The 24,562-nt window shown below is 45.5% G+C and overlaps 1 protein-coding gene across 10 annotated transcripts in view; it reads right to left on the reverse strand.

The window, feature by feature from the left end:
* The window catches only part of EHBP1 (EH domain binding protein 1), a 337,547-nt gene that overhangs the window by 270,358 nt on the left and 42,627 nt on the right, over positions 1-24,562 (reverse strand). For all 10 annotated transcript variants that reach the window (XM_075925601.1, XM_075925605.1, XM_075925600.1 and 7 more), the window contains exon 3: positions 3,880-3,937. In XM_075925601.1, coding sequence (XP_075781716.1) covers positions 3,880-3,937 — 58 coding nt within the window. The remainder of the gene's footprint in view (positions 1-3,879; positions 3,938-24,562) is intronic.

The raw sequence follows: 24,562 nt of genomic DNA on the forward strand, positions 1-24,562 counted from the left end.
TGTGTAAACATGTAATGGCTAAAAATTCCAGCGGTTACATGTTTACACAAATAAACAATAGCTAACTTGCATGCACCCCTCCCCTTTCAAAGCTCCAGGAAGTATCTGACAGCTGAGTGAGCTGCTCCATTTGGGGAACAAACAAAGAGCAAACCATTGGAACATTTCTGTTCTGCCCTGCTAGGAGAGCTGGAGAGACTCCGGTACTGCTTTGACATTCCTCAGCATGGGGAGCTCGCAGAGCTATGAGGGAATCCCAAGAAGCGCAGGGATCAACTCTGCCTTCCCACAACACTGCACTGTGGGATGCTCACCCACACTGCTAGCCTCCTGATGACAGAGCAAAATGTGACTATGAAATGTTGACAATGGGAGGCAGAAAAAACGGTTTGACCACTTTTCATTTTTGGCAACTTTTGCATGTCAACAACACTTTAATTGCCAAACCTTCCCGGTGTAGACATAGTCTTCCTCTAGATATAGTACTTGTGGACATTTTGCACTTAAAATAAAATCTTTATGGGCCCCCTTAGTCATCCTCTTGACTGATTTGCTACAGGACTATTCTCATTCTTAAAATGATCAACCGCTGTAGTATCTGCTGACATTGATAGGATTGTCTAACCTATTACCAAAACTTTGGCACAGAGCAAGCAGGCATGTCTAAAAATTCCATAGTTTAAGTGATGCAATCTCATCTGAAAACGGAAGCTCCACAGCCAATGATAAATCATTTTGTCCCCTGAATTAAATTCAAATCCTCAGTAATTCAGGCCCCAATCCTGCAATGTCATACTCGTGAGCAAACGCCTACATCTGGCCCCAATGGATTCGAGATATGCCATCTGTCTGAACACTAAACAAGAGTCTGAACATTATCTATGACCCAGCAAGCTAATTAATCATGCATAAATAGCCAATCATCTAACAAGATGGTTTTGGTTTAAAAACATGTTTGAGTTTTGTTTTAATGTTCTACCAAATCTTTTGTTGCACTTCCATGCAGAAATGAAAGTGAAGCATAGAATATACACAAGGGATTAGGGAGGTAAATGGTTAACTGGTAGGTCTGGAGCAACTCCTGGGACCCACTGCAGGCAGGGACTGGTCTGGCTCTGGCTCAGTCCAGTGCCCGCAACACAGGTTACAGGCTGGCTTTCCGGGAGCAGGACAACCCACTCCTGGGACACCGGCTCCAGAGCTTTGCGCTCTACAGTAGTGTGTGTAATCATTTAACCGCTAGGATTTTAAGTGATTACGCAGTTACATTTTTAAATGATTTTTTACATTATACATAGGATATTAATTTTTTGAACCATGGTAGTAGCCAAAGTCCCAATCAGGCTCTTGGCATCATTATAGTAAGCACTGTACAAACAGAATGAAAGCAGAAACAGTTTGCAGTCTCGCTTAAGGCAAGCAACACCAAGCATATGTGACAAACAACGGAAAGATTCGAGATGCTAAGGGGAGGATAAAAGTAAAAATACCATTTCACAGGCTAGTACAACATCATGAGGTCAAAACATGTCATGTTTTTATTTTATATATAATTAAAATATACAGCAATCCACAATTAAAAAGGTACAAGCCATTCATCTCAGGTGTCTAGCTGTCCTCCTCTGTTCTCCTCTATATCTGTATAGAGCACCCATTAATGATTTTCTGATTTACACCCATGTACAAAGAGCAAATTAAACCTCCTTAATGACTGAAATAATTATCCAACATTTAAAGATTCGTTTTCAAAAATTCCTATTATGGACTGGATCTTGTTCCCTCAGAAGGTGCCGAGTAAAAGGAAAACAGACAGTGGTTGTGAGGAAAAGAAATCAGCAAGTAGATGTTCGCACAATGGTGCAAACAGCAGCTGCTATGGGCAAGGGAAAAAGTACTGGGTACAGCATAACTGAAGCAGTGAAGCACACAGATCCGTTGGCCAGGGTACTTCACTGTCCCTCAATCATTTAGATCAGGGCTACTCAACACGCGGCCCGCAGGTGGGAGCCAAAACAAAAAAGTAGTCAATATAATATAAGTTTTAGTAGTTAAATTCCTGGACTGTCATTGCTCATTAAAAGTGCTGTCATATGGGTGGAAATCGGGTAAATGTTGCATTTTATTAATATCAGCAGAACTGACCTAAACAGAGCCTGCGTGTTGTGTAGTCTTGCCTTAATGTTTGTAATCAGGCCCGTCAGTGTGAAAGAAGGTATTTGCATATATATGCAACCACACTTAAGTTACAGTCCTTGGCATGTGCTATGAGTATCAGTGTGGCCCCTAGGGCTTCCAAAGTTGAGTAGCCCTGATTTAGATTTTGGTGTGCTGGGGCACAGGGTCACACCACAGCACACACGGGGGGATAGCATTCTCATTATGACAACGTCTACACTTGCGGCAGTGTGTAGAACACAGGCAACGCACATATAGCCACAGAGAAAGACAGGCTGCGTTCACACTTGTTACTGATGAGCATAGCTCAGGAGAGCTGACATCCTACATGGACTGCGAGGCAAGGTGAGGGGGCTGGCACCACGCTTCCATAGGGGGTGGGACCTCTGGCAGAAGGGGCAGGGCCAGAAGCAGCCAGCCCATCACACTGCACACACCATGCGGTGCCCTGCTCCCTCTCCCCTGCACCCCTGAGAGCCACACAGAGCATGCTGGGTTCTAACCGCTGCCACTGTAGCAACAGCAGTGGCTGGGAACCCCAGGCCACTTTGAACCACTGAGCAACTGGGGCAACTGCCTCCTCCGCCCCCTCTGCTCTGCTCTGCTCTGCTCTGCTCAGCAGGCCTGATGTAACGACACACACAGAGCAATGACAAGTTCAAGGAGCGTTTCAGCAGTGGGGAGGCAGACATGCTACAATTAGCAGCATAGACCTAGAAAGCACTGCTTGGCCATGCAGGCTATATACCTGGGAATTCATGCACACAGGACACTTAATTAACCTAACCCATGCCTCTCCGTCTACACTGCTAACCTTATGCTAGCTGGGCATGCACGGTCTATGTTCTACATGCTGCCATAAGTATAGAAGTAACCCTCTGTGAACAACTCTCTACTATCTGTGTCCTCTTATAGTGCAAATAAGGAGGTTTCTCTACTTTGGGGTTTTGATAACCCCTATGTGTTCTGGGGCAGGGGGCTGGAATTGGGAGAACAGGCTTTACCCCAGGATCAGAAAACAATATAGTAGTGCACATAGGTGGTTCCTCTGCTATTCAAAATATACACAAAGACACAGCAGAAGTGTTTAAAAATGCCTGTGTCAATTTCAGTGCTAATGTAATTTTCCAGCAGAGGCCCAGTCTGTAGATACATCTGACTGAAGAATCTGCTTTGAATCTCTGATTTTCAGTGCTGCATAGTGGAAAAAAACATCTACTCTGTGTCATCCTATTGCAAAAGGTAGCAGCTTCCTTATTTTGATTGTTTTTATCATGTTTAATATGTTTGTTATTTTAAAAGTTATTCTTCTTTCTAATTAGATCTAGAAATTAATATCTTATAAACATCTGATGAAGTGGGTCTTTGCCCACAAAAGCTTATGCCCCAATAAATCTGTTAGTCTATAAGGTACCACAGGACTTCTCATTGTTTATGCAGATTCAGACTAACACAGCTACCCCTATGATACCTATAATTATTAATTATTATTAAGTTGCATACCGGGGAATTGCATACATACCTCAGATGACACTGGAGGTTTTCTGTAAATGTTTCTATATATTAATCTCAATGTTAAGAGAGGCTTCTTCTGCATTTTAGACCCAATTCACTAAGAATAAAATACATTTTCATTTTTGTCTCAAAGCCAAGAGCCAACCGCACTTGTTACTGAAGCTAGGAATTACTAAGTGGTCAACTAACCTTAGAAGATTTCCTTCGACTTCTTCTTGTCCAAACCACCACCAGTTTATCTGGCTGCCTGTTGAAGAACACACACACACACAAAATTTAATTCACAGTAAAACCATTAAATAGTTAACCATAAAGATTACACCCTCAGTGAACAAACTATATTTTCTGTATAACGTTATATTAAAAGCACTCTCAAATTTAGTCATTTAACAGGCAAAATAATGTTGTGTTTACTGCAATCAGCACAGCAATATCAACCCTCATAATCTGCTCTCACTGTACAGACAACTGCTGAAGGCAAACCAGACTAGAGTAGAGAACTGCTTTGTAGATCAAAAAACAGGGTTCTGTCCACAGTTTGCTTTTGAAAATCTGTCTTTATTAAATGCAGCCCTTGAAACAAATCAGCACACAAAATAAACACAAGTACAAAATCCAGTTGGACTCCTAATCAGTTGGTTTTATATATATTAGTCATGTAAGAGTGTAAGCTACTAACCGTTTAATCTATAAGCAGATGCTTATCGGTTAATTGTGTCGGCTACACTCGGCCTCCTGGGGAAGCGGCTTCACTGTAGCAGGGCAGTGAAGCCTCCTCCCCAGGAGCTGGGCGAACAAGGGTTGCTGTCTCCGGGGAGGCTAAGCTTTATCCTATAGAGTCCACAGCATGGATAACCCTGTAACTGGGTGATCAACTTTTAATGACCTGTAAACAGCCCTGACTGCCCTGTAAGTCCAGGGGAAATGGGACTGGTAAGACATTTGACCATACAACCTGCTACTAGAATTTCAGTATGACCAGGTCATTTTCCATGGAAGGGAGGATGAAGAACAAAGGATTCCCGCCCAGGGAAAAGTCTATTAAAGCAATGGGAAGCAATCAGTCCCTTTGTCTTCAGCTCCCTAGGAAACAAAGATAACTGGAGACCCAAGTCAGAGTAAAAGATTATCTTTGACTCAACGGCTTGCCTGAAATAAGAACAGTTTTAGGATCAGAGACTGTCTGCAAGAAGTTTTAGTGAATCAGAACTAGCTATGTGTTTTCTTTTCACTTCAATTCTGTAACTTCCTTTATCTGCCTCTTTGCACTTTCAACCACTTAAATCCTACTGTTTGTATGTAATAAAACCACTTGTTTACTACCAAGCCCAGTGTAAATAATTGTTACCTGGGGGGAACAATCAGTGTTCACATCTTCCTTTCATTGATAAAGGGGGCTTACCCGAACGAGCTTTCTTTGTGTAAAACTTTTACTCAGAGAAAGACTGATTTATTTGGGGTTTTGATCCCATTTGGGGGTTAGGTGCTGTGCACTAGAATGGCATTCTCCCAGAGCTCAAGTGGTTCAGTATCTGCATTGCTCTGCAAGGGAAGGAGCATAGCTACACCAGCTCTGGTCCAGCAGAACAGGATAGTGGAAAGTCCCAGAGAACACACACAGAATTTCTGGAGAATTATCCATAATGACTGCAAAATCTCTCTCTTGAGTAGCAACCGTTAATTTAGATGCCCTCATTTTCTATGTATATTGGATGCATTTCTTTATATTTACCAACACCGGATTTCATCAGCCATTTTGTTACCCAGTTTCATGAGATACTTTTGTATTTTTTACTCTTTTGCTTTAGAATTAACTATCTTGAGTAATTTTGCATCATCTGAAAATTTTGCCAACTCACTAGTACTAGAATTCTAGTATATCTTTTATTGCCAGATCATTTATGAATAGGTTAAACCATGGGTTCCCAAACTGGGGGGGCGTACTCCCCTGGGGGGGGGCGTGAAGAAATTCCAGGGAGGGCACGAGGCGACCCAGCCACACACACACACACACACACACACACACACACACACACACACACACACACACACACCCCACCCCAAGTTTTGCTGCTATGTTTTTGGGAGGGGGACATGAGGGTTTCTCAAAAATCAAAAAGGGGGGCATAATGCTGAAAAGTTTGGGAACCACTGGGTTAAACAGTACTGGTGCCAATACAAATCCTGGGGGAAACCACTATTTTCCTCTCCCCATTCTGAAAACTGATAATTTATTCTGACTCATTGTTTTCTATCTTTTAACTCATTACTGATCTATGAGAAGGACCTTCCCTCTTATCCCATGACTGCTTACTTTGCTTAATGATAGAAATGTAGCCGTGTTAGTCTGGGGTAGCTGAAGCAAAATGCAGGACAATGTAGCACTTTAAAGACTAACAAGATGATTTATTAGATGATGAGCTTTCGTGGGTCAGACCCACTTCCTCAGATCAAATAGTGGAAGAAAATAGTCACAACCATATATACCAAAGGATACAATTAAAAAAATGAACAAATATGAAAAGGACAAATCACATTTCAGAACAGGAGGGAGATGCGGGGGGGGGGGGGGGAGGGGGGAGGAAGGAAAGTAAGTGTCTGTGAATTGATGATATTAGAGGTGGGGAGAGTGGGATGTCTGTGAGCTAATGGTATTAGAAGTGATAATTGGGGAAGCTATCTTGGTAATGGGTAAGATAGTTTGAGTGTTTGTTCTTTCCTTCCCGGAGAGTGTCGAATTTTAACATGAATGACAGTTCAGAGGATTCCCTTTCAAGTGCAGATGTAAAAGGTCTTTGTAGCAGAATGCAGGTGGTTAAGTCATTGAGAGAGTGTCCTTTCTGGTTAAAATGGCAAGAAACTGTTTTTTCTCTGTGATCTTGTCTGATATCTGAAGCTTCTGGTCTCTGTCAGTGGGATTAGAGCAGATGCGGTTGTATCGAAGGGCTTGGTCTACAGAAAACCCACCGACTCATACAGTTACCTACATGCTTCCAGCTCCCATCCAGAACACACCACACGATCCATCGTCTATAGCCAAACTATCTTACCCATTACCAAGACAGCTTCCCCAATTATCACCTCTAATACCATTAGCTCACAGACATCCCACTCTCCCCACCTCTAATATCATCAATTCACAGACACTTACCTTCCTTCCTTCCTTTCCCCCTCTCCCCCCGCATCTCCCTCCTGTTCTGAAATGTGATTTGTCCTTTTCATATGTGTTCACTTTTTTTTAATTGTATCCTTTGGTATATATGGTTGTGACTATTTTCTTCCACTATTTGATCTGAGGAAGTGGGTCTGGCCCACGAAATCTCATCATCTAATAAACCATCTTGTTAGTCTTTAAAGTGCTACATTGTCCTGCATTTTACTTTGCTTAAGAGTCTCTGGAGAATGACCTTGTCAACAGCTTTCTGAAAATCTCAGTAATCTACATCCACTGGGTCACCTTTGTCCACGTTTGTTAACGCCCTCAAAGAATGCTAATGAACTAGTGAAGCATGTTTACAAAAGCTAGTTATCTGATGAAACAATAAAGAACACTATTTTCAACCAATTTGCCTTGTTCTTAAGTCAAACTTACTGGCCCACAATTGCCAAGATCATCTCTGGAACCTCTTTTTAAAAATTGGCTTTTCATTAGTTATACTCAAGTCGTCTGGTACAAAACCTGATTTAAGTGAGAGCTTACACACCACACTTAGTTGTTCCGCAATTTCATATTACAGTTCCTTCAGAATGCTTGGTGATTATGATCCGGTCCTGGTGACTAATTACCGTTAAATGTATCCGTGTGTTCCAAAACCTCTTCTACTGACCTGTTAATCTGGCACATTTCCTCAGATATGTTACTTATAAAGAATAGCACAGGTGTGGGGCTCTCCCTCCCAGCCTCTTCAGCAAAGACTGATGGCAAAGAATTCATTTAACTTTGCCACTAGGAATTTACATTTAAATCCCACTAGGGATAAAACACAGCTAACGCTGGCTTCTCCCTTTTGTTGTCAGATCAGAATCTGGCCCTCACTCTCTATCCCCATTGAACCCTCTTGCTTTACAGCAAGGGTGGGGAACCTTTTTTGGGTTGGGGCCAATGACCCACAGAAAAATCAGTCGGGGACTGCACACAAGTGAGAAACCAAAAAATAAATTAATAAATAAAATCCCACCCCTCACCAGCATGGACTCTCCAATGCTGGGAGGGAGGGGGAGAGAAGCCCCAAGCCTTAGGGGCCGGATCGAGGAAAGCTGGAGACTGCATCCAGCCCTCGAACTTTAGGTTTCCCACTCATGCTTTACAGAGTCCCTCTGAGCTTATAAATTGGTGTAAAGTGATAAACGAAACAAACCACTCAAGATTCATTTATCAGATTCTAAATTTCTGTCCCCTTTGGGGAACAGAGATAATTGGCCGGCATGCCCTTCAGTTTACTCTAAAATCTTGTTTGGTGGCAGAGACAGCCTGTTCCATGCTGAAAACTCCTTGCTCATTCTCTAGTAAGCACATTATGCTCTCATTCGCCTGCATAAGTCCCATTAATGCTAATGGAAATTGTGTGTGCATCATTAGAAGCAAATATACTTCTAAGTGATTTCCTTGATTCAATCCAGGAATCCAATCCCATGTCTAAAAAAAGCTCTTATTTCACTTTGCACATTTCAAAAAATAGCTTGCGAGACAAATCCAACTTAACCTTAATAGGCCCAATCTTGAGCAAGTCTCTGGGGGGCCAAGTTGTGCCCAAGGCAGCAGAAATGCTTTTTCTGCAGTGCTGGTGGTCAAAAGAGAGAAGACCCCACACAGAGGCACTCTGCACACCCAGGTACTCCACCAAATGTGAACTACACAATGGGAGAAAGCATGAGAGGGCTAACAAGTACAGCAAAGATCCACGCTGTTCTCCCTTTCCACCAAAAAAGGCACAGCGGCTAAGCAGCAGACCACTTCCACTAATCCCTCTCAGCCTAATCTAAGCATGAGTTGGCAGCATAGCCCCAGGAAGGAATAGCCTCTGCTATGCTGTTAAGTCACAGCTCCCTGAAAATAGCCCTTTCGCTTATAGAAAAAAATTATACAATACTAGAATTGGAAAGGACCTCAAGAAGTCTTCAAGTCCAGTCTCCTGCATTCATGGCAGGACCAAGAACAATCTAGAACAGTGGTCTCCAACCTTTTTACACCCAAGATCACTTTTTAAATCTCAGAACAGGCGAAGATCTACCGCCCCCCGCCCCTTCCTTGAAGCTCCGCCCTCTCTATTCTCCTCCTGTCCATCACTTGCTATCCCCAGCCCTTACTTACACACTCTGATAAACAGTTTATTTTTAAATTATGCGAAACGTACAATTAAAATCACGTGTTTATACAGGCAGTCCCCAAGTTACGCGGATCCGACTTATGTCGGATCCGCAATTACGAACGGGGATTTTCTCACCCCGGAGGACTGGAGCGGCGGGACGCCAGGTCCCGCCGCCCGCCTCCTCTGGGGCGAGAAAAGCTGCTCCCCGTCTCCCTGGTCTTTTGGGGGAGCCAGCGGACCAGGGAGACGGGGAGCAAAGCGGCGGAGGACCCGGGCCGGACCCGCGGCGCTGATCTGGAAGCGCCGCGGTCCGGCCCCGGGTCCTCCGCCGCTTTGCTCAGCGTCTCCCTGGTCTGCTGGGGGGAGACGTAGCTAGTGCCCCCCCCCAGCAGACCAGGGAGACGTGGAGCAAAGCCCGGGGCCTGTGGTAGAGCAGGTGGGGTGCTGCCGGTTGGTCCCGCAGCACCGCTCCTTGGCGCTACTGGACCAACCCGGCAGCACCCCAGCTGCTCTGCCCCAGGAGTCCTGATTCAGCCGCTGCTGATCAGTTTCAGCAGCGGCTGAATCAGGACGCCTGGGGCAGAGCAGCTGGGGTGCTGCTGGGTTGGTCCAGTAGCGCCGAGGAGCGGCCGCGCTACTGGACCAACCCAGCAGCACCCGAGCTGCTCTGCCCCAGGCGTCCCCAAGTCAGCCGCTGCTGAAACTGACCAGTGGCTGACTACAGGAAGCCCGAGGCAGAGTTGCTCTGCCCCGGGGCTTCCTGGAATCAGCTGCTGATCAGTTTCAGCAGCAGCTGACTTGGGGACGCCTGGGTTTCTTAAGTTGAATCTGTATGTAAGTCAGAACTGGCGTCCAGATTCAGCCGCTGTTGAAACTGATCAGTTTCAGCAGCGGCTGAATCTGGACGCCAGTTCCGACTTACATACAGATTCAACTTAAGAACAAACCTACAGTCCCTATCTTGTACGTAACCCGGGGACTGCCTGTAGTTATGAAATAAATGGTGTTTTTTATTCATGCTATTTAAATCTAAAATGAAGCATTTATAATCATACATTTTGTGGGGACAGAGTACTGCGGCTGGGGGCAGGGCAGAGGACAGGGTGCTGGGAGGGCAGAGGACAGGGTGCCAGTGGGGACAGGGTTCTGCAGCAGGAGACAGAGTGCCAGTGGAGACAGAGTTCGGGGAGTGGGGACGGGAATGGAGACAGAGTTCTGTAGCTGGGGACAAGAGAGTGGGGACAGAGTTCGGGGACAGGGGACAGGAATGGGGACCGAGTTCCGTGGCTGGGGGCAGGAGTGGGGACAGCATTCTGTAGCTGGGGACAGCGTTCTGTGATTCAGGAGTGGGGGCTGGGGAGTGGGGTGCCAGTGGAGGCAGAGAGCCTCCTGCATCTCCTTCCTCCCAGCATTCTCCCCCCCCCCCGGGAAACCAGCGCACGCCTGCCCCAGGGCCAACCCCCCCCCCCCCCCCCCGCGCAGGGAAGCCCCGCGCGCGCGCGCCTCCTCAAAGGCCACCCTTCCCTCCCCTGAAGGGAAGCCCTGCGTGCACCTGCCCAGGGAGCCGACCCTCCCACCCGCGCAGGGAAGCCGCGCGCCTGCCCCGGGGCCAGCACCCCCTCCCATGCAGGGAAGCCTCGCGCGCGTGCGTGCCTGCCCCGAAGCCAACTCCTTCACCCCCTTCCCCCGTGCAGGAAAGCCGCGCGTGCGCGTCTGCCCATGGGGCCGACCCCCCTCCCCCCGCGCAGGGAAGGCCCGCGCGCGCTTGTCCCCGCGCCAACCCCCCCCCCCGGCGGGAAGCCCCGCGCGAACACCTGCCCCAGGGCCAACCCCCTACACGCCTCCCACGGGGCTGACTCACCCCTCCTGTGCGGTGCAGGGGGCCAGCAGAGCAGCTAGCGCACTCCTGGCATTGCTGGAAGTAGAAGTGGCGCTAAGCTGGGGAACTTCTGAAGCCGACACTACCTCTTGAGGTAAGTAGTGGGGCTTCTGGGGGGTGGGAGGGAAATGAGGGCGGGGCGGACAGGACGCCTCGCGAGCTACTTATCGAGGCCTCGAGATCGACCAGTAGCTCGCGATCGACCTGTTGGTGACCACGGATCTAGAAAGTGCTAATCAATTTTGTAAGCCCTGGGGGTGATAATGATACTCACAGCACATGCCAAGGGCTGGAACTTAAGTGTGGTTGCATATACATGCAAACCTATATGCAAATAGCTTCTTTCACACTGATAGGCCAGATTACAAACATTAAGGCAAGACTACACAACACACAGGCCCTGTTTAAGTCAGTTCTGCTGATATTAATAAAATGCAACATTTACCCAATTTCCACCCATATGACAGCACTTTTAATGAGCAATGACAGTCCAGGAATTTAACTACTAAAATGAGCATCAAAAGAAGACCATTACATTGACTACATTTTTCTATGGGGCTCCCACCCATAGGCCGCGTGTCGAGCCCTGCGTAAACCCATCCTACACCGCACGAGGCCCACAGGCTGCGTGTTGAGTAGCCCTGATCTTGATTATCCTTGACAGAGATGTTTCCTCAACCTAGGGATGTAAAATCCCATTTAATCAGTTAACCAGTTTAACGTTATATTTAACCAGTTAACCAATTAAACCGGGACAGGCGGGGGCTGCCCAGCAAGGCTGGAGTTCCCCTGTCTGCGGCGTGCTGCTCTGACCTGGTTGGGCCCGCCACAGACGAGAGCTGCTCTGGCCAGGCTGGAGCCTCCCTTTCCCCTCCCCCACTCCCTACCAATTAACCATAATCAGTAAGCATCACTTGGCAAGAGTGATGCTTACCGGTTAATCAGTTAACCATTCACATCCCTAGTCTAACTTGCTCTTAAAAATCTCCAATGATGGAGATTCCACAATCTCCCTAGGCCAGTGGTCCCCAATGCGGTGCCAGCGGGCGCTTTGACGCCCGCTGGAGTATTTGTGTGTGCCTGCTGAGTGACCAGGGCCAACCCAAACCATTCTTGCGCCCCGGGCCCCGGGCGCATGCGCAGTCCCACCCCCAGGTTCCCAGCAGCCCCAAAAGGTTGGGGACCACTGCCCTCGGCAGTGCCCTCGGCAACCACCCTGACAGCTAGGAAGCTTTTCCTAATGTCCAACGTAAGCCTCCCATGCTACAATTTAAACCCATTGCTTCTTGTCCTGTCTTCAGAGGTTAAGGAGAATAGTTTTTCCTCCATCGTCCCTGTATCAGCCTCTTAGGTACTTGAAAACTGATATCACTTAGCTTAGAGATGTGAACAGGTAATGGGTGATGATTACCGGGTAACTGCTAAACCGTTATGCAGGAGCAGCCCTGTGCAGCTGCCGACTCCCAGCCAGCATGGGCTGGGAGCCAGCCACCATCCTCCCTCCCCCGCTGCTCCTTCCAGCCTCGCATGAGGCTGCCAACTCCTAGCGCAAGAGCGCTGGGAACCAACAGACCAGCATGAGGCTGGAAGCAGCTGGGCTGAAGCAACCGCTGCTCACTGCACAGGGGCTGCTCCAGGCCATCCCTGTTTTATCAGTTAACCAGTTAAACTTAAGGTTTAACCAGCTGACTAATAAAATGTGATTTTACATTCCTAACTTAGCTTTGCTCCTTGCATCAGGAGCATCCTCGTTTTCACAGCCCCAATTTTTTTAGCATGGGTCAAAAAAAAAAAAAAAAACAATCTGAAAAGTGGGTTAAATACAAAAAGAGAAAGAAGAAACACATTCTACAGGTAATGCCGTCACTTAAATGTTTTCACCATATAGTAACAGAGTAGATCTCCAGGGCTTATCAGTAACCCACTTCCAGCAAACGTTACACACATTTGCTCTCACGCGCTCTCTGAAAATACATTCATCCTTTTGCACTAATATTCAAATATTACAGGTTTGCCCAGCGGCATGGGGGAAGATTGTTAAAGTCATATTTCCCATTCAAAATCTCTTGTGTTTACAGTCACCAGATTTTCAAAGGAAAAACCAGGACACCTGTCATGGCAGCACAAAGAGGATGGAGCCCAGACAGGCACGCACAGGGGAGTAGGCAACTGGGTGAGGGAGAGGGGGAAATTGTGCCTGCCTTTCTTCAGCTGAGCATCACCACCTCCACATCTTCCTCATTACACATTGGATTTGACTACTCAAGGCAGCAAGGGAGGGGGAGAGAAAAGGAACGGAAGAGTGCTGAGAGCTTGAAGAATCATGTGTAGAGGATGCTGGTTTGGGAGGCCTCACGTGGCCCCGCCTGGTTCAAAAAATCCTGGGCAAAACACTGCTTTTGTAAACCCGACAGAAATATTGTAACTAGCCAGAAAAACCTGAATATTCCTGTTTGTCAGAGAGACATGGTCACTACTATCACTGAAGCAGGAACTCTTCCAGCAGCATGTTTATAGGCACATGGTGCCATGATGCTGAGTGCATAAAGTGTGTGCGTGAGAGGGGAAGGAGAAAGAGGAGGGCTCTCAACAGAAATTAAGATGGCCTCTCCACCTCCAAGAACAATGCAGAATCTCACTGGGGCTAAGTCTACACTAGGGGTTTTTTGCAGAAGAGGCAATTCAAATGAAGCGCTCATTAGCATTTTCTTGCACTTCACTTGCATAATTTCTTCCGATGCTTTTCGCGCAAGAGGTTTTTGAGCAAAAACAAGCAGTGCAGACTAATCCATTTTGCGCAAAAAAAAAACCCTTTTGTGCAAGATCTGTATGCCTCCTTTTTTGAGGCATAATTATCTTGTGCAAAAGGGCTTTTTTGCGCAAAATGGATTCATGTACACTGCTAGTTTTTGTGCAAAAATCTGTTGGGCATAAAGCATCAGAAGAGATTATGCACGTGAAGTGCAAGACATAGCCTGGGTGTTTTAAGAGCTTGACTACACTTGAAAGTTATTTCAAATAATGTTCTTCTGTGTTAACTTATCAGGAACAACTGCTCCCAGCATAAGGAATCTGCTCTCTTTAATTACATTGACCTAAGCAACTTCAGTTTTGATTCATTGTACTCCCACCGCAATGCATTTTCTCCACAGCATCCGGGACAGGAATCCCATAGTACAAGGTTCCTCCACTACACTCTCTGCATTCTGTGATTCTTCTCACTGCACATTGTGGGATACCTATTAGAAGCCACTGGAATTCTGGGAGTTGGGAGTCAAATAAAAAAAAATCCCACAATTCCTTCTCTTTCGTTACAATATTCACCTGGCTTTTGTAACCCAGCACTAATTTTAAAGTGCAGTCAGGCAGCACTTTGAACACTCCTGATCACTGTAATTTTGACAGTCATTAATAGAAACAGGCTCCTGCAGGGGCATTGGCAGTCATGTAGCCATATGGCTTTGGATAACTTGAGAGATAGCCATGGGGAAGCCCTAGCAATGCAGGCACAAGAATACAGCGCGCGCGCGCCCCCGCTCCCCCGAAACATGGAGCAGTTTACTCCTGCATGAACTTTTCTGATGCAGTGTGACTGGGTAAGCCCTCACTTCTGGACTCAGCCAGAAAGCACAGACTGATGGGACAGAATAGCTCTGCAGACACAAGATGACAAGCTGGGGCAGCGAACATAAAGTCCATCGCCCTACAGATCTGTGCAGAGCTCACCCCAGAGCTGTAGTGGTAGAAAACCTACACCTGAACATGGAGTAATCCACTCTCCACTTCCAATTGTAGATAACCTCTTTATTGACCCTTAGTTCAAATAGTTTGATCTGAGGGAGTGGGTCTGGCCCATGAAAGCTCATCACCTAATAAACCATCTTGTTAGTCTTTAAAGTGCTACATAGTCCTGTTTTTTGTTTCAACAGAAAAGGATATTTCTCCATTGTGCTGCAAGGCCTGGCTGACCACCATGGATGGTTCACCACTAACAACATGGGGTGGTTAGAATCCATCTATAATGCCAGGATTTTTAGAAACACTGTCTTCTGCTCTGCAATGAAAAAACCTGAAGTTTTGCTCCCACTATGTACATTAATGATGTTATAATTCCTCCTGTCAGGATACCAACTAGCCCTTTGCTTCCCTGTCTTACGAAGGCTTTTACTGGACACTTAGCTAGGGAAAAGTAGTCATTTAAACTATTCTCTGGGTAACTCAAATGAGAACAGAATGTGCATTTGGAAGATGGAAAGTCAGGTGGAGATGCTTCATGACAAGTCTGGAATTTACTGAACACTGCTTCATACAATAGCTGCGTAGGATATTATACCCAACCTCTGTGGCAGCAAAGGAGAGCAGGGCGTGAGGAGAAGGTGAACAGATTTAAAACATGTTATGAATACCTAAGAAGGCAGCCTCTCTCTCTTTCTCTAGAGATTTGCCAAGAGTTCAGCCACTGACAACGCATGTGCTATGGCGGTTAAAGGATGTCAGGTGCTAGAAAGGATGGGGGAGGAGGACAGAAAAATAGCACAAGCAGTCATTGTCCCAATTCTAATCTTCATGACAATGAAGATAAAATGTTGCTTTTTCAGCAATTTAGGAATTCCTTTCCCGCAGGCTCTTCCGTGTTGGGAGAGCCTGTAAATATTAAGACACTTTCCAACTCTCTTCCCCCTTGATATTGGGGCCTAGTACTTGCACTGAGTTGGTGTTGGAGAGACAGAAGAGGACAATTACATGTGTGCCTCTTCAAGCTACAGATGTTACTCAGAGATGTGTCCCCAAAAGGCAGAGAGATGACAAGGGACCTTTAGTTCACATCAGTCCAAAATGGCAGCACTGCAGCATTATCCTGGAATATAGCTGTTTAAACTGGGATTTGGGGGTCTCTGATACTGTCTTGCCTTGTCATAGTGTGGATTGAAGAGATTCTGGCAGTCCAGAGTGATCTCTTCTTCCTTCAAGTCCGGGGAGGTTCAAGTCTGCACAGGTGTCCCTGGATCTTTGAAAAAATATGGTTCAGATCCTTCAATTAGGCACAGACCGTGCAAGCTGTCCCGGAGCTAGTTTTGTCCCTGATTCTTTTATAATCCTGCCTTTGTTGCACCAATAGATCTGATCTCAGGAATGAGATGTCTGATTCATTTGTTTGTATATCCTCTCTTGCATCTGACTGATGTTAAGATGAAATGGACGGTTTCCTCTCTCTCACCTCTCCCCAGAGAGAAAGGAAGTGCACAACCTCAATACTAGACTATGCAGAAGCATAGGGCTTAGCTGCTATAACTAGTACATGACTCCAGGTGTGTGAACTAGCCATGAACAGGAATCACAAAATATCACAACTGGTTACCTGCCAGCATGAAACAGGTAACAGGAGACATCCAGTCAAAAGGATCCAGGGCCAAGAAAAGGCACACAGATACATGGACTCTCCGACTCACGTGGACAGCAAAGCAGTATGCGATAGCATTTGGAGGACTTGCAGAGTCAGCACCGTTTATTTGAAATTGAGACATGTCCACATTTTGTTGTAGCAAAATTCATCCTCAGCATCAGTGAACTTGATTCCAAAATGGATCATTTAACTTTAGACAAATCCTATGACATTTGTTCAGACCCTAAATGGTCAGGGACTGGCAATAGCACACAGGCAGCTCATCTTCCAACACAGATTTGAATAGGGTAGGTTACTAATTACCTTTAATTTTTTAAAATTACCTTATTGTTTGGTGGCCTATATGTAAACAAACAGAAAAACACTGGTGGCCTTGGTCTAATACCTAAGTGAATGCATGGCTATTAGAGCTGTCAATGAATAGCTTTCTATGCCTGCAATTAATTGAAAACAAAATTAACATGTTGTTTTAAACAGAGTTAATTGCATACCTCTGGGTGGGGAGGGAAGCATTAGCTGCAGAGAGACATGACAGTGGCTGGTCAGGCACAGTAGCCCAGTATGCTACCGAAAGACAGGAAGAGGGGAAGAGAGAAGAGGAAGTAGAAGTGGCTCCCATCTGACCACACTGTGTCCCATTGCCCCTGGGTGGCAGGGACTGACCCCCACCAAGCCATTCCCCATTGCTCCTAGCTGGCCCCTTGCTTGGAGGACCAACACCTGCCCCAACCCCCACCCTCCAAAAGACCACAGGTTGTAACTTTACTAGCCTTCACAGCTTATTGTAGTTATGCTAAAATTTTACATGTACAGAAGTCAGAAAGTTCAGAGTCATAGCTGGGACACCCTTTTTGTTTATGTAATATGATTATTAACATACCAAATAGTCAAAGAAAAAAACAAATACAGTAAAACAAGCTAAGAATGCAGATTGAATAAAAAGTGAAAGCATAGATGTCAGTGGTAAACCTATCTATCTACAGTCTAGATTTGCCAAGAGCATGCCCATGTGATGCAATCCACTGTACTGACTCCAAAGAATTATATCGTAGTTACAGTTCATAACCAATTCAGTTCTTGTTTTTAATATACCGTGCCTCCAAGGACTTTTTGGGAGAACTGCCATGGCAAGGGAATGGACTAAATAATCAGACAGGTGGTCCTCTATATTTTACGTTTAGAGCCCTACCAAATTCACAGTCCATTTTGGTCAATTTCACAGCATAGGATTTTAAAAATAATACATTTAATTATTTCAACTATTTAAATCTGAAATATCACAGTGTTGTAATTGTAGCGGTCCTTGCCAAAAATGAGCTGCAGGAAGATGCATACCTCAAGCGCGTTTTTGCGCAAGAAAATCTTCAATCAACAGAACAGAGGGCTTTTTGCGGTGTAGGTATGTCTCCTTCTAGGAGGCATAACTCCTTTTTGTGCAAGAGTTCTTGCGCAAAAAGGTGTTTGTGGACGCTCAACAGGGGTTTCTTGCGCAAAAAGAGCCTATCACAAAAAGCAGAGGTGCTCTGTTGGCCATTCTGTGAATGGCAATCAGAACTTCCTTGTACAAGAGTGTCCATGCAGCGTGAACACTCTCTTGAGCAAAAGCACATCTGGATGCACTTTTGAGCAAGAAGTTTTTGCGGAAGATCTCGTCCACAAAAAGCTTCTTGTGCAAAACCCCTGCAGTGTAGACAAAGCCCAGCTGCCCAGCTCTGAAGGCGGTGCAGAAATAATGGTGGCAATACCACAACCACCCTAAAATAACCTTGTGACCCTCCTATAACTCCCTTTTGGGTCAAGACCCCAATTTGAAAAATGCTGGTCGCCCCTTGGGAAATCTGTAGTTCAGTGTATAAGCATGCAAAAGACTAGATTTAAAGTGGGGAGACTAGATTTCAGAGTCTATGACAGATTTTTATGGCCATGAATTTTTATCAGGGCACTATTTAGGTTGTCATGACGGTCAGTGCGTTTAACACCATATATTTGCGGATTAACAGATTTTAAAGAAGAACAATTTACCAGTTTTCTCCTTATAGTGCCCGACTCATACTCAATTGGTTTTAGAATTTTAAGACACTTATGATGAGATAGTTCACAGTTAATCTCAATATCTCTCAAACTACAGATTTTTTTACACCCCAAAGAGAATGTGATAATATATTTATAAGAATTTTTTCTATATGCTTCTTATGACTGTGACAGCATAAGGATTAAATTCACAGTGAAAGATGGACAATTTTATATTAAACATGTTAAATTATCACAATTTGTATGTTATGTATTAGCAAAGAAATTCTGAAATGTATACACTTATTTATTACCATACATCAAATATTGGCTTCCCAATTTAGATAACTTAAAGGTCTTGCTCATCTGAAGGAAGTGCAGTTAGTTAAGTAAAGGGAGTTTAACAGAATTTTAAAAAGGAGTTTAATCTAACTGTTTTACAGTGCAATTAAACAGTGAAGACTCATGATTAATTTTTTAATCTCACATTTAATCACGATTATTTTTTTAATTGCTGACCAGTCCCAACGTCTAGATCTAAAAAGATCACCACCAAAACTGGCCCCAACTATTGATCTTGTTTATAGTCTCAGCACAGATTCCAAAGAACTAATGTGGAAACTGAACTAGGGATGTCAATGTGTAGTCAGCTAAATGAGTAGCCGATAAGCCTAAGATTATCAGTTAATCTTGTTGACGACACATTCCCTACCCACCCTCACCGCCTGTGTATCAGAGGCAGCGGGGGGGGGGGGGGGGGGGAAGCAGGAGCAGGTGCTGGGGGGCCCCAGCTTAAAAGCCTTAGCACCAGCTCCGTGGTGTCACTTACCCAATAGGCAGCAGTGCCGGGAGAGGGGAAAGAGCGGTGGCAGGGGAAGCTGCTGCGAAGCAGCCTCTATCCATGGCAGGCCCACAGACAGAGGTTGCTCTGCCTTCCCGTGGACAGAGGTTGCTGCCGGGGCCAAGCCTTTGTCCATGGAGGGCCCAGGCTCACCACAGGCAGAAAGTGGAGCAGCCTCTGTCCCGGGAAGTTCCGACCCCCTGCCGGCAGGGACTGTTGCCACCCTGTACTGCTGCTCTGTATCAGAGGCATCAGTGAAGGGCAGCAGGCAGCTGGTCTGTATGGGGAGATGGTTTTTAAACTGACTCCCCTTGTGGAGTGGCTCCAGAGTGGCAACCCACGCGGCTGCCTCTGATTGAGCTCTGCTACTCTATTGCCCAAACAGTACCTGTTTTGTAACTAAACAGTGAACTGTGTTTCGAAGACTTTTCATCCCTAAAAGAGACCCACATCCAGACCTACTGAGCCAGAAAATAGTAGAAGTAATATAAGAACTACAAAGAAAAGGTGGTGGGGGTAGAGAAGCTTCTGGAGGAACCATTTCCCCATGAACACACCTCTCCCAAAAAAAACCTCCTTAAATTACGATGAGTTTGGTTTAAAAAAAAAAAAAAAGGAACTTCCATGCTATGGGCCACAACCTCTCAAATACAGAAATAATTCTCCATACGGTAATTGTTGCACATACATACACAGCCTGTAGTGCCCTCCTCTCCTACAACCTGTACATGTGCTTTTTTTCCCCCTGTCAATAAATCTCTGATTAGCCTAAAACAAGGTAAAAGGCTCAATTAATCTTTAATCAATAAATACAGTGTTCACAGAGGTTTGAGTGCTAGGAAACGATAACGAATTATCCAATTTGCTTTTTATAAAAAAATACATTTTGTAATTTAGATGCTGTATCTCCCTCAAATTATAAAATTAGTTGCCCATTAACCAACACTAAAAAGCAAACAAAACCCTTCCAAGGCATCAGCTGCAAGATTACAGAACCATCGCTGATAAACATTCTTTGTAAACTAAAAGAATTGATCCAACAGTCTGAATAAAATATACTGTAGTGCAAGCTGAACAAACAATTTAAAAACACTATCAATTATAAAAATATTAATTTCCATGTTTCATGTGCTGCTCAGTCACCTATAAGCCATGTATGCATATAATGTATGCAAATAACTAAACAAACAGCTATTTAACAAGAGACAATATGTTCCAATCAAAGTACAGCACTAATACAGGAGACAACCTGTCAACCTCTAAGACTCTAGGACATGGATTCCCAAACTGGGGGGCGTGAAGAAATTCCAGGGGGGGCACCAGGCAACCCAACCCCCCCCCCCCCCCCCCATCAAGTTTTGCTGCCCTGGTCAGTTCCTTTTTTTGCTCAAAAAGTTTTGCAGTTTGGGAGGGGAGGGGCCTGAGGGTTTTTCAAAAATCAAAAAGGGGGCCTGATGCTGAAAAGTTTGGGAATCACTGCTCTAGGACTTTGGTTCAAATTCAGCTTATAGGAGAAGCTACTACACGTAATTACTATCTTATGACTGTAAGGTGGCTTACATGAAAAGTGTAGGGGTGGTCGCAATCCAGTTCCTGGTAGACATGTGTCAGCAACATACATAAAAACTTTCCATAACTGGCACAGATTAATACTGAGTCAGTCAGGTCAAACTGGCCAGACATGGAGACTCAACTGAGGAGTTGTCATAGGTCATCACAGGCAATCTGCATCAGTTAGCGCTGTTCAAATAAGGGAAGATGCTGGTCGGACAGATTCCAACTCCAGCTGCCCCACCTCCTTTGCCCTGGCTTTCCGGCATCCCTTCACGCTCAATGAGCAGAGTTAAGCTGCAGCTTCACTTATCTTTGGGGGTGAGAAAGCATTGCATTTTAATTGTATTGCCATGACTCTAGGCCAGGGATTCCCAAACTTTTTGACATGGGGACCAGTAAATCCATTCACAAGCTTTTGGAGGACCGGTAACATTCATTTGCATATCTGCATTTTTATTAAGCAAATGATGAATATGCAAACAAGTTGGTTTTGGTCCTCCAAAGCCACCAGTGCCAGCTTTAGCAAAGCTTTTGATATGGTCACCCACAATATTCTTGCAAGCAAGTTAAGGGAATGTGGATTGGATAAATGGACTGTAAGATGGATAGAAAGCTGGCTAGACCAGGGTTTCCCAAACTTTTTACTTTAGTTGGAACCCGTTTTTTTTTTCAGTACTGCCCAAAAATATAAACGCATATTAAAAAAAAAGAATGAAAAATGAATACATTTTCACTTTTTCACCCAGCTGCATCCTCTGCCCAGCCCGGGCCAGGACTTGGGGGACCCGGCACCGCACGGGCATGCCAGTAGGCGGGAGCAGTTTGGGGGTAGGGTATCTGGCTAGGAGGGAGGGTGCAAGGAAGGGACTTGGGTAGGAGTTGGACCTCCCTGGTCTGGCACCCTCTGGACCTGACTGGTCCCAGAAGAGGGATTTTTTGGACCAGGAAAGGTCATTTCAGGGCTCCTGGTTTCCCCCCTCTTCACTAGGCTTCTTTGCACCTCTATCTCCTGCAACCCAGCTGAGCTGCCCACCCCCACTGGCTCCCTGCACCTCCCCCAAAACCATCCCCCACAATCCAAGGGAGTGCAGCACCGGTTCTCTGCAGCCCCTCACGGCCCAGCTGAACTGCCCGTCTGTTCCCTATGCCCTCCCCCATTCACCTCAGCCCAGCTGAGCCCTGCACTGGTTCCCTGCATGCCTCCCCCACAGCACAGCTGAGCCCCGTTTCCCTGCACCTCCCCACAAGCCCCACAGAACTGCTGAGCCAAGCTCTGATTTCCTGCTCCTCCCTCCCCTTGAGTCTAGCCCGGGTTCCCCGCACCTCCCTCCTCCTGCAGCTAAACTGAGCTCTGAGCTCCGCACTTCCCCTCCCCCCCCATCCCGTAGCCCAGCCAAGCCTAGCTCAGCCCAGCACCCCGCACCTCTTCACGCAGCCCAGCTGAGCTCTGCTTCCCTGCACCTTCCCCCAAACCGCGCAGACATGCTGAGCCCAGCGCTGATTCCCTGCCCCTTCCTCCTTCCCTCCCCTTGAGTCCAGCACCGGATTCCCAGCACCCCCCTCCTCCTGGCCCAGGTGAGCCCAGCACCCAGCACCTCCCCACCGCAGCTCAGCCCAGCACTCCCCACCCTCGCCCTGCTCCCGCCTCACTACGCCTTTGCTGGGAGCCCGGAACACCCGACTGCATCCTCAGCAAAGACCGGCCCAGGGCTTGGGGGACCCGGCGCTGCACTCCGGGAGCCGAGAACACTCCGGCAGCCATGCTAAGGCCTGGTACTTTTTTCCCATGGACTGGTACTGGGCCACAAGCCCATAGTCTGGGGAACGCTGCTCTAGGCCAAATAGTTGTTCAGAAACTTGGGTTTTAAAACCATGGACCTTAGTGACAAGCTAAAGCTAAAGCATGCCTAACTCTAACAACATTAATTGAATGTTCTTGCCTCTTGTTTCACTCCACCCAGAGCCACAGAAGCTCACAAATAAAGGCAGACTGCTAGAATTGGGGAGGGGAGTAGCAGCCACAGGAGACAATGAATGAGGAGACATCAGGGGTAAACAGGTGTGAGAGCCAGGGGACCAGTTATAAGTGGGGAGGGATCCAACTGGGCCCCATATATTATAAAGCCCAAGGCAAACCATGTGTAAGTATCTGCTTATGCAGTTCCATTAAGAACCTGTAGGCTCTGTAGAGAATTTGTGTTTCCACCCTCTGTACATCAAACTTTTTAGTTTTGCAAATGAGAAGTGAAAGATATTTGGCACAAAAGCTTTTCTGAAGAAGGATTTTACAATTTCAGAGTCTGTGACCAAGAACAAAGCTTTGCGACTGCTCTAAGTTCTCTTATTTAAAACCACAGATTAATATTGCATGTATAACTCTAACCCAGCCCTGCTTTTTTCTGTTGACTGGAAGATATGATAATAGCTTTCTCCTTCTCCCCTTAGAGGAACTGTTTTTATAATTTATATATATTACAGACACCCACATCCATCTACGAAACCAGAGCCCTTCAATACTGTTTAATAAAGTAGCAAAAGTACTCTGCAACCTGGATGAACTATGTTGGTTAATCATCATGTTTTAGATTTCAATCAGTAAAAATTGCTATCTAGGTTGTGCAGAATACAAGGTCTTCTATGGATTGATCATTCCAGGAAATATTTGGCATGACGCATTTAGTACAGAACTCTCTAAATATCAGTCATGAAAGATTTGCTTAAAAGGTTTTATCCCCACTGTTTGTCAGCACAAATTGCTGATGTTAATTGTGAAACATACATAATTTTACAACAAGCTTACAGTTTGATAACAGCTGACAACAAGAGTTTAATATTTAGGAACCTGAACATAAGAATGGCCATACTGGGTCAGACCAACAGTCCATCCAGCCCAGTATCCTGTCTGCCAACAGTGGCCAATACCAGATGTCCCAGAGGGAGGGAACACAACAGGAAATCCTCACATGATCCCTCCCCTGTGTCACCCACCTCCAGAGAAATAGAGGCTAGGGACACCATTCCTACCCATCCTGGCTAATAGACATTGATGAACCTAACCTCCATGAATCTAGCTAGCTATTTTTTGAACCCTGTTAAAGTCCTAGCCTTCACCACATCTTCTGGCAAGGAGTTCCACAAGTTGACTGCGCGCTGAGTGAAGAAAAACTTCCTTTTGTTTGTTTTAAACCTGCTGCCTATTCATTTCATTTGGTGACCCCCTCATTCTTATATTGTAGGAATAAGTAAATAACTTTTCCTTATTCGCTTTTTCTACACCAGTCATGATTTTATAGACCTCTACCATATCCCCCCCTCTCCTTCGTCTCCTCTTTCCTAAGCTGAAAAATCCAAGTATTTTTAATCTCTCTTCAAATGGGATCCATTCCAAACCCCTACTCATTTTTGTTGCCCTTTCCTGAACCTTTTCCAATGCCAATATATCTTTTTTTGGGATGAGGTGACCACATCTATACGCAGTATTCAAGATGTGGGCGTACCATGGTTTTATATAGAGGCAATAAGATATTTTCTGTTTTATTCTCTATCCCATTTTTAATTATTCCTAACATTCTATTTGCTTTTTTGATTGCCGCTGCACCCTGAGCAGATGTTTTCAGAGAACTATCTACAATGATTCCAAGACCTCTCTCTTTGAGATCTCTCTCTTTGAGAAAAAAAAACTGGAAAGATTTTTGCACATGTTTAACTTTAAATTTACAAGAAGTCACATTGAACTCAATGAAACTATTTGGTAAGCATATGAGCAGGTATGGCTGAGTTTAAGATTTTTACACAAAAAGGAGAAAAATATAACTAACACTTGTTTGTAACAAGGAAGCTCTTTATTTCATCACATACAACAAACCTTTTTTAAA

The sequence above is a fragment of the Pelodiscus sinensis genome, chromosome 3, assembly GCF_049634645.1.
Source record: "Pelodiscus sinensis isolate JC-2024 chromosome 3, ASM4963464v1, whole genome shotgun sequence".
In the NCBI taxonomy this organism is placed as follows: domain Eukaryota; kingdom Metazoa; phylum Chordata; order Testudines; family Trionychidae; genus Pelodiscus; species Pelodiscus sinensis.